At 61.1% G+C, this 10,081-nt stretch overlaps 1 protein-coding gene across 1 annotated transcript in view; it reads right to left on the bottom strand.

Annotated features, from left to right (window-relative positions):
* Window positions 1–359: 359 nt before the first annotated feature.
* Window positions 360–10,081, bottom strand: part of CSPG4 (chondroitin sulfate proteoglycan 4) — a 28,515-nt gene continuing 18,793 nt past the window's right edge. Inside the window, exons 4-10 of the mRNA XM_027789570.2 lie at window positions 9,456–9,935; window positions 8,828–9,004; window positions 5,227–5,425; window positions 4,892–5,026; window positions 4,573–4,727; window positions 3,560–3,743; window positions 360–3,195 (exon numbers count right to left, since the gene is read on the bottom strand). Coding sequence (XP_027645371.2) covers window positions 1,283–3,195; window positions 3,560–3,743; window positions 4,573–4,727; window positions 4,892–5,026; window positions 5,227–5,425; window positions 8,828–9,004; window positions 9,456–9,935 — 3,243 coding nt within the window. The 3' untranslated portion in view covers window positions 360–1,282. The remainder of the gene's footprint in view (window positions 3,196–3,559; window positions 3,744–4,572; window positions 4,728–4,891; window positions 5,027–5,226; window positions 5,426–8,827; window positions 9,005–9,455; window positions 9,936–10,081) is intronic.

The following is a 10,081-nucleotide window of genomic DNA, read 5'->3' as shown; positions in this document are numbered from 1 at the left end:
GGCAAACGTCTGGCACTGTAAATGCAGCCAGGAAAACTGCTGGCATGGTGCAGGCAACCATCCCGGTTCTGCCGCAGCCTTGGAGTGGGACAGCACGGGGTGCTGGTGTGGGGAGGGATCACAGGATGGATTTTACCCTGGGTGAGAGGGGTGCGAATGTAAAACATCCCCCGTGGTCCCTGGGGGCTTGCTTCAGCTTCCCATCGGTGTTGCAAGAGCGGGATGTGCCCTGTGATGAGCTTCCCAGCTGTAGCAGTGCAGGGTATTATTGTTGGGTCCCATCCTGAGCTCAGTGCTCAGTTTTTCCTCTGCTCTTCCTCAGACAGTTTCTATTAAAGTTTTTAGGACTCCAGGCTGGGGAAAATTTGAGCAAGAGCCTGGAGTTTGGTCCGTTACCTCCAAATGTCACTCTGCAGCTTGCTGGGCTTTAAACAGGCCTGGCAAGGGGGACGGCTTACGAAAACAGTGATGCACCTCGGAAAAGGCACTTTATTCTGTTTACTTCTGCTGTACTGGAGTATACAGTGGAAAAACGCGCTGGCTCGGGTTCTCCACTCTCCTCTCTGGTTTCACGCCACCCAGGTGAGCTCCTGCCCCCCTCCCTGCCCAGGGCATCCTACCTGTTGTGCAACCCCCTCCCCGGGGCTCAGTGCAATCTGCTTTATGAAGCACACGGCAAGCACGCAGAGAAAGAGCAAGACGGTTTTTTTTTTCCAAGTGGGTGGGGATTTTTAAATTCCCCTGGCATTGGCCACAGAGTTTTTTCCGAGCCTCTGCTCCAGTGTCTCAGCCCGCCTAGCCCTGGGGGATTTGGGCAGCTTCATCCCCAGCCTGACTCAGCGCAAGCTGCTCCTCATCCTCCCTCTGGCGCCAAGAGCTGCGGCAAACACCTCCGCAGCGATCGGTGCTGCCCGTGGAGGAGCCACCACTGGACCCTCCTGGGTGGCTCGGTGGGGACCGGTGCTGTCAGGTCCCCTCCAGCACTGCGGCCACCGTCGGGTGGCCCAAATGAGCACCCAAAGTCAGCGTTCCCCAGGGATGCTCGGGCATTTTGCCTGCTCCCACTTGCTTATGCAGTGTCCCCCTCCCCTGCCCAAAGCTACCTGGAAATTTGGGGCTCCCGGGTGGGCCGGACGGGCAGCCCCCATATCCCCAGGGCCCTCCTACATCTGCAGGATGCCAGCTCCCAGGGAGAAGGAGGACAGCTGGGAGGAGGCGGCCGACAGCGCTCCGGGAGGGTGTGGACCCCCAGGTGGTCTCATTGCCCCCGTGCCTGAGCCCTTCACACCCAGTACTGGTTGTTTTTCAAGGGAGGGTTGGAAGTCCGGCAGTACTGGAGGAGCTCAGGGTCTGGCGGTGCTCCAGGACCTGTGCCCTGGGGTGGTGGACCCGTGCCCTTGCCCTCCGGGGCATTGACAGTTGTTAGGGGGATGCCTTGGTTGGGGTCCATCCTCCGGAAGGTCTCCTGGTCCGGCACAGCCCCGTTCTTGGCCTTGGGGGAGGGGGTGCCCTGGACATGGTGCTTCCCCGTCTTGTTGCGCTTGTGCAGGTAGAAGAGCAGGGGCAGGATGAGGGCCAGCAGGAGGAAGATGAGGCAGATGGGGATGATGATGCTGAACATGTTGGCCTCAATGAAGCTGAGGAAGGTGCCCCCCTCCACAGGGCTGGGGCTGGTGGTAGCACCGGGGCCCTGCCAGGCGGTGGGTGGCATGCCCAGCTCGCTGGCATTGAGGCTGCTCCGTGCCGTGCCCTGAGGCTGGGGCACTGGGGACGAGGGTGCCAGGGGGGCTGTGAGCAGGGTGACACCGTAGGCTTTCGAGGTGTTGTAGGGCTCAGTGCTGTACTCCAGGGACGCTAGCGCTGGTGGCACGCCGGGGGCTGCCAGCTCAAAGGCAAAGCTGTCACTCTGCAGGGGCTGGTCAGTCTCCCCAGCACCCAGCACCTCCAGCCCAACCAGCCCTTGCTCCAGCTCACTCTGGGTGAAGGTCTCGATCGGGGTGGTGGGTTGTCCTGGGTCCCTGGAGACCCTCACGAGGCGGCTGGCACGGGGTGCCCTGCGGATCTTGAAGACTGGGATGCTCTTGGTGTGGTTGGCCAGCTCGCTGGCATCAAGGATGCTGGTGTCCAGGAGGGCTGTGGTACCCCTAGGCCACAGGCTGCCCGGCTGAGCCTTCACCAAGGCGCGGACCATCACATTCACCACGCCGGTCCTGTTTGCTGCCCGCGACATGGCGAGGAACTGGAAGTCATCCTCAGGAGAGGTGAGGTCAGTGAAGGTGAACGTCACCTCTCCACGGTCCAGCTGCTTCTGTGAGAAGCCCCGTGATGGCTTCTGGTTGACCTGCACTTGGCCAAACCTTGGGTCCTTGGTGATCCTGTACAGGGCATTGCTGGCCCCCAGCTGTGCAGCTCCCAGGAGGTGACGGTGGGACATGGCAGCCCTGTTCAGGTCTTGGGGCACCTCCAGCAGCACTGGGCTGGCAGTGGTGCTCTCTGCCGGCAGCACCTCGATCTCCAGTGAGGTCAGGGTGGGTGGATGGTGGCCATCGGAGAGGCTCAAGGCTAAAGACCCTGAGGTATGGCTCCTGGTGGCAACAAACACCACATGGCCTGCTTGGACATCTGCTTGGGTGAAGTGGTTGATGGGCTCCTGTGGGTTGTGTGTGTTAGCCAGGTGGCCAGCAAGAGGTCTCTGGAGGACGCTGTACACCATCTTGTCTGGGGACCCTGATGGGTCTGCCACATCCAGGTAGTCCCGGGATAAGGTCACCACGGAGCCTGGTGAGACCCGCAGCACTTCTTGCTGCTTCAGCACCTGCGGTGGCTTGCTGCTGCTGCCGGTCACCGTTATATTGAAAGCTTCGGAGATGACCACCCCTTCTTGAGGAGGACGGATGGACTGCTGCGCCCGGGGCTGGAGCCAAGCCTTAAATCTGAAATGGTCTTCAGAGATGCTGTCTCCACCATGGGCATATGCCAGGCGCCCTGCAGCCAGGTCTGACTGCAGGAAGAATGGCCGGGATCGCTCCAGGGGCACACCAGCCACCAAGAGCTGCCCATGAGCTGGCAGCCCCGTCACCAGGAAGACAACATCATACGCAGCCTGCTCGGGGACCAGGATTTGGCTCAGGAGGTTGGAGGCATCCAATATCGAGGTGCCGATCTCAGCCCGTTGAGCCCGTGAGAGCTGGAGGCCTGGGGAGAAAAGGGAAAACCCAAAGGTTTGTCACCCCTGGCAGGAGGCAGGATCTGCTGGAGAGCAGAGCAGACCCGGACAACAGCAAGTTAAAGCAGAAAAAGGAGGGTTTCAAAGATATGGAGAGGGATGAGAATCAGCTCGGACTTATTAGTCCGGAAGATGATGGGGGAAGGAATTGTGCAGAGAGCCCGTAAAAGGACAGGTGCGGTTTTAGATGTTGCTTGACATCATATCAAAGCTCGTGCTTGGCTAGCCATGGGGAACTGCACAAGGGTGTCTCCTTCAGACAAACAAGCCCTCCTGAAGTCTGCAAACTTCAGGAGGGCTCGTTTGTCCCTTGCTTCTCCTTTTCTTCTTTACCTGCATTTCTCCATAGCAGAGTTGAACGCTGGGGACACCTCTCCTCAAAGGAGATCAGCACGAGGAGGATGAAGGAATCGGAGATGGTTGTGGGAGCGACCACGCGGAAACGGATGGCATCTTGGGCCAGCCAGAAGGGTTTCTCTGGCATCTCGTGCTGGTAGAAAATCATCCTACTGTCAACCTAAAAATAACAAAAAAACCCTCAGTGAGCTCTGCTAAATGGCAAAATACCCAGAGTGGGTGTTACCGTGTGGGAAATGGGTGCATCTCTTTCATCTCTGGTGTGATGGGCACCGTAGTGCTTGGGGGGGACCCTGGTGATGCTGTGTTAGAGCCAATGTGTGCACCCTGGGCTCTTATCTTGTCTCTGGGAAGGAGCAGCCAAGCCCTAATTAGGTAAGAAATGGGGATCATCACCACCCAGGACATAGTTGCCACTCTCAGGAGCTCCCCGTGCCTCCCTGTCAGGATGTTTCTGTCCAGCAACTGGGGAAACTGAGGCTCAGAGGAAGGGCTGAGCTTATTCAGCACCCTCCAAGACCTGGGCCAGGCTTCCTCCAAGGATGAGCACAGCATCGGGGAGCTTGCACGCTTCTGAGTGATGGTTAGAAATAAGTCCTTCGCTGTGCTCTGCAAAAGCTTGGCCCTGTGCGAGAAGGGTGGTAGCAAGGCTTTGCTCAGAGCAGGGGTGAAAGCATCACACTTGGCTCTTGCTGTAGGCAGCAGCCAGGGTGGCTGGGTCTGCAGCAGGGAGGTAGCCTAAGAAGAGGGGATTATAACTCCCTGAGCCTTGCCCAGCACTAAATCCAAGGTTGGTGGCCATGGTAAAGCCGGCGCTGGGGCAGCAGCTCCTAATCCCTCTTAGCATCTGTTGGCAGAGCTGGGAAAGCCATGGTGTGGCTGTGGCCTGGCTCTGCCTCCTGCCTGGGATCGGGTGCCTCTGCCCAGGGTCGGGCTGGGACCCCCATGGAGGGCTGTGTCTTGGGATGCTGGGGGAGGCAAAAGCTCACCTGGGCTTGGGTGAAGTTCCTGACTTCCTCCCCCTGGGAGGTGCTCAGCCTGCCCAGGCGCGGGGCTTGCTCGATGCTGTAGTACAGAGCGGTGGAGCTGGTGGGGCTGTTGCTCACTGCCTGCAGGTTCTGGCTGGTGATGGGCTGCAGGGCACCTGGAAAGCATGTTAATTACGGACTTCAACCCATTGCCTTGCCACCTGCCTACGGCCTCTGCCATGGGCATCTCTTGGCAATGCTCAGGCAGCGGGTAATAGAAGGGTCCAAGGGCCCCATTTGCCATCAGACTGGGAGGATGGGGGAACGTGCCTGTACCCACCTGGGCAGACAGTGAGGCTCTGCTTCTTGGCCAGGCTAATGAGGGGCTCTCTCTGGGCCCTGACGAGGAAGAAGTGCCCAGGAGACAGGTTCTCACCATCCCACAGGTCGAAGGCAAAGCCTCCATCCAAGGGTCCTGCAGAAAGCACAAAGCTGGACATTTACAGGGGGCAGAGGGGGCTGCAGCCCCCCATTAACTAGGTGTGGTTTTAGACCAGGGTGCTGTGTGATGGAGTTAGCATTCACTTTGGTGGCACAGGGCTGCCCTCCAGCAGTGTCCCCTCCCTCGGGTTGGGGGTGATGCAAGGGGACTGGGGCACCTCAGCCCTGCCCTACCTTGGTGCACAAAGAGGATGAGGCCGTTGTTTATCTGAGCCTGGGTGAACCGTCGGACCTCAGCTCCAGGGGCTGACCTCAGCACAACCTTCCCGTTGGCTGGGGGCTGGATGGAGTAGGTCACCTCCTCTGCTGGGGAGTCCTCGTCCTCAGCACTCAGGATGTGGGGGCTGATGGCAGCCGTGGCACCTTCCTGCAACTGGGGGATAAGAAGAGGCTATAATCCCCCTGGGATGCTCCCAGCACCTCTCCCCTTTCCCCTAGCCTGCTCTGGATCCTGTCCCCACTCAGAGAGCTCTGCTGGGTGCCTGAGCACATCCCAGTCCAATAAGGGTGCCTTGTCCACATGCTGGGTGATGCCTCTGTCATCTGGCCTCTTCCCAGCCCTGCGTCACCCTGCACCGCTGCCGTGTTTGCCAGCACGTGTGCTGCTGCTGGGTCTGTGCATCTGCACGGCACGAGCATGCAGGCGAGGGTGAGGGCTTGCCCTTCCGTGCCTCAGTTTCCTCAAGGACAGGAAAGGGAAGGAGGCACAGTGCTGGCACAGCCTGTGGGGCTGGGGCAGAGGCTGTGCCTTTGACAGATCTCTCTCTCCGTTGCTCTGCAGGGGAAGGGCTTTTAGTGGGGTCCCCGAGCTCTGAACTCGCTCCCTGAGCTGCTGCTGTGTACGTGATGACGGCAGCCCCGTCTCTCTCCAGCTGGGTGTTTCTCCTAGCTCATGCTCCCAGCAAAGCAGCCATCCCACCACCCCCTCGCAAGGCTGCAGCCAGCCGCCCCCGGCAAACCCTCCAGGAATGACAAGCATGTGGTGAGCTCAGGGTCACTGTGAAGCTTCCCAGGGTCTCGTCCACCCAGCCAGCAGTGCGCTGCCACCCCAAAGCCCTGGCATCTCCCCTTTCCGGCTGGAGGCAACAATTTTCCCCGCTCCTAATGCTGTTCCGTATCTCAGTCTCCGCACACCATGGGGATGAATCCTGAGCTGCCAGACAGGTTCTGCCTGCACACTCCAGAGGTGCCATTCTCCCTCAGGATGCCCCAAAGTGGCAGGGAGCACGGATCGAGCCTTCCTGCAGCTCGTGCAGGGTGGAGGGGCAGGATGCACTGCATCCCACCACATCATGAGCCTGGCCTGCATCCTGCAAACCCACAAGACAACACCCAGGTGCTGGAGGAGCTGCTCAACTGGCTGTGCTGGGTTAGATGAGCTCTTTTCTGCTGTTTTCAGCTGGCCTAACCCAAAACATTTCTTGAGTGGGTGTGGGTGCCGACGGTGAAATTAAATCCCTTGGGCAGTCCCTGCGGGTTAGCAGGAGGCAGGCTGAAAACACAGCTTTGTAGAGATGGGATGAGGGAAGTGCTGCCGGACACGCAGCCTGTGCAGGGGCCGAAGCCTGCGTGCACTGAGGGTTTCAGGCTGCTCCCTCTCCCCAGCACCCACAGCCAGGTCACTTCAGTGCCTATTGGAATTGCAGTCACACCTGGTGCCAGGGAAAACTTGTGGCCAAAGCCCAGAGAGGTGTTTGCAGGCAGCAGGGACCAGCAGCCCCAGGGCATCGCTGCTGGCTGGGGACAGGCACATGCGGTGGCTCAAGAAGGTGCTCCAGCATGGAGCTCGTCACCGAGAGCCCATGCCACCAGGGCTGACCCGCTTCGCCACGCTCTCCGTCCTCTCTGAATTATTAAAGCCTCCCGCCTGGTTCCTGCTCTCGCTTACTGGGTTTATTATGTTTGCTCAGCCTCTATGTCGCCTCTGCTCTGCAGGAGAGCGAGCGAGGAGGCAGCGGAGCAGCGCCGGCAGCGTGGCCGTGTTTCCCTGCAGCAGTGGAAGCGTCTCTCGGTGGCAGCCAGCCAACCCAAAAAGCCGCTTGAGGCAAATCTGCCTGGTCCTTTGCTGGGGGCTCTACTTGGGGGTCTGAGCCCTGGCTGCTGCCTCTCTGGCCCTGCGTGGACCCCGCACCCCGGCGCTGGCAGGCGCAGGCAGCAGAGGAAGGCTTTGTGCAATCTGTCTCCTGGACCCGGCCTGACCTTTAAACGCTGAAGTCATCCCTCTCCAGAGCACAAACACAGCAGGGCCGGGCCCCTCCTGAGCCCCGGGTTGCTTTAGCATTGCTCCTGCCTGGAGCAGGGAGCCTTGCCCAGCCCCAGAGCCCCTCCTGCGGGCAGCCGGGTGCTGCCCTCACCCCTCCCCGGGCCGGGGGGTCCCCCCGACGGAAAGGCGGGTGGACTGCTGCCTCAGAGTTTATTTTGGGAACTTCTTTCTTTTCACCCTTTTTTTAGCATGGTGGCTGGGATGGAAAGCCATGCTCCTCTAAGTGCCTTGCAATCACTGGGCTAATGGGCTGGCTAAAAATAAGGCAGGGAGGGAGCCTCCTCCTCCCCTTGCACAGGGCCAGCTCCGCGCCGCACGCAGGAGTGCATGGCTCTGGGGGCAGAGCTGCCTGCCCTGCCTGCCTCCCCTGCTCCCCACTCCAGCGGCACAAAAGCCCCTCTCTGCTCCCTGAGGACCAGCGCATCCTCAAGGATGCTCCACGCTGGCTTTGGCAGGCCGGGCCGAGGGACTGACACGGGCCCAGCAGCTGAGGGGTTAACTTTTCCTTGCCGGGAGGGCAGCGTTTTGGCACAGCTGGGGCAGATCCTGGAGACATCACTTAGTGCACTAGAAAAGGGATTTGCTGGGAGGGGGCTGAGCTTGCTGGGCTGGGGGTGTAACAGAGGCAGACTCAGCACCAGGGCTGGCTGTGGGTGGGGGCACCCCCAAACCTCTGCCTGCCTCTGGGCCAGGCAGCCCCTACCCTTCCTTTGGGCATCTCCTCCAGAGCCCAGTCTCCCAGACACCTTCCCAAAGCCGCTGTGGTACTCCTGGTGTGATGATCCTGATGGAGGGAGCTGCTTTTCCCTGCTGCCAGCCTGGGAAATCCTGGGATGAGGATAGCCTGGGGGGTGGGGGGGAATGGTCCTGCTGGGCTGACGGTCCTGCATGTTTTCTAATAATTTCGTTGCTGCAGCATTAGTGATCCTGAAGGGAGCAGGGAGGTGCCTGGGGCAGAAGGTGGGATTTCAGCACCAGGTGAGCCCTCTTTGCTCCTGACTTTTTACTGAGGTGGGCATAAGGAGAGGTGTGACTAAATAAATTAAGAGAGCTGCCTAAATAAATTAAGTATTTCCAGTCTGTGCTGATGGAACGTGGGTAAGCTGCTGTCGTGCTCCCCGGGGATTGCTCCGGACGTGGGGAAGGGCGCCCCGGGGAGGGGAGGGGGATGCGGGCTGTGCGGGGCGATGCTCCCACCTTGCGGACGGTGTCAGCATCGGCACTGCGGAGGGATGGGGCGGAGGGAAGGGAGGGGGGAGGGGGGGGACGGGGGACGGGACAGCCCCGTCTCCGCCTCCTGCAAAGCCTCGCCCCGCCGGGAAAGCACCTCCCTCCCCCGAGCCCATCGCCTGCCTCTGGGCTGCGCTCCGGCTCTGCTCTGCCCCGGTTCGCGGCGGCTTAGGGGGGGGTCCCGTGGGGTCCCCGCGTTGGTCTGGCCGCCCCCTCCGGGTACCTTAGCGCTGAGCACCCGGGGCCCGCTGGGTGCCCGTCGCCGTGGCCTCGCACCCTTACCTGCAGCCCGGCGTTGACCCGCAGCCGGGGCCCCTCGGCGCTGCGGGGCAGGATGGTGACGAAGAGGGTCCTGGGCTGGCTCTGCCGGTCCGGCGCGGAGGCGTTGGCCAGGACGGTGAAGCTGTCGGCCCGGGCCCGGGGTCCGTCCTGCCTGTACTGGATCTGCTGCCTCTGCACCTGCGGGGCAGGGGCTGGTGACCTGCCTGGGGGGCACAGGCCACTGCCCCGCTGGAGGGGGGGACCTGTGCAGCCAGCCTGGGAGGGGGGAGCAGGCTGGCCACCCGAGGCATCCCCGTGGGGTGCTTCCACCACAAAGACGGGGAGCGGGATCCCCATGGGAAGCAGACCTGGAGCCCAGCATGGGTGCTCTGCCTGCGTCCCCACCCTGTATCCCCAGTGACATTTAAAAACACACCTCGGGGGTTGATGCGTGCCTTGGCTGCAGGGCAAACCCACCCCTCCAAACCCCTCCGTCCTGAGGGCAAACGTTTCTGATGCGTACAGGAGCCCTGCAGCCCTCCCCAGCCCCTCCCAGTGCCGCTGGGGGCTGGAGCCCACCCTGGACCTCTTCCCACCCCCCCCAGGGAAAGCTGTGTGGTGGGCAAGCGGGCACCCCTGGCCGCTGTACCTCGCTCCAGGTGAAGCTGTGCAGCCCACCGTCCTCGGGCCGCTGGTTGTTCCGGAGGGTACCGAACCGCGGAGGCTTGAGCACCCTGAACTCTACACCAAGAGCCGTGTAGTAGGTGTTTGGGATGTTGAGGATGCCTGTGGAGAGGGTAGCATAGCCGCCTCCCGGCACTGTGATGTTGTGGACATCCAGGGGGATGGTGATGGGGAGTATGACCAGGCTCACCACCACCCCCTCCAGGGGGTCTGCACCACCAGCTGTGATGTCCACGACAAACTGGTCATGCTCCTCCTTGGGCTTGGAGTGGAGGTAGAGGACTCTGCCATCGTTGATGTCCTCCTGGGTGAAGGACTGGATGGGGTCCAGGCTGGGCTGCTCATTTGAGTCTTGCTCGTGCTGAAGTGTTGCCAGGAAGCCGGAGGCTGGGGGGCTGCTCACCAGGTAGACTATGTCTTGGGGAGGGATCTCTTCGTGGGTCACCTGGCAGTGTGGGGGAGACAACGCATGAGTGGGGAGCTGCTGCCTGTGAGGTTGGGCCTGCCCCACGGCCCACCGCTGTGCAATCCCCCGAGACTTTGCTATGGGATGAGCTGCAAGAGTCACCTTCTTGCCGAGGCCGTGCCTGA

Source organism: Falco peregrinus, chromosome 1 (genome assembly GCF_023634155.1).
Source record: "Falco peregrinus isolate bFalPer1 chromosome 1, bFalPer1.pri, whole genome shotgun sequence".
In the NCBI taxonomy this organism is placed as follows: Eukaryota; Metazoa; Chordata; class Aves; order Falconiformes; family Falconidae; genus Falco; species Falco peregrinus.
Note: the sequence above shows the minus strand (reverse complement) of the source record. Positions and strands in the feature narration are given on the sequence as shown.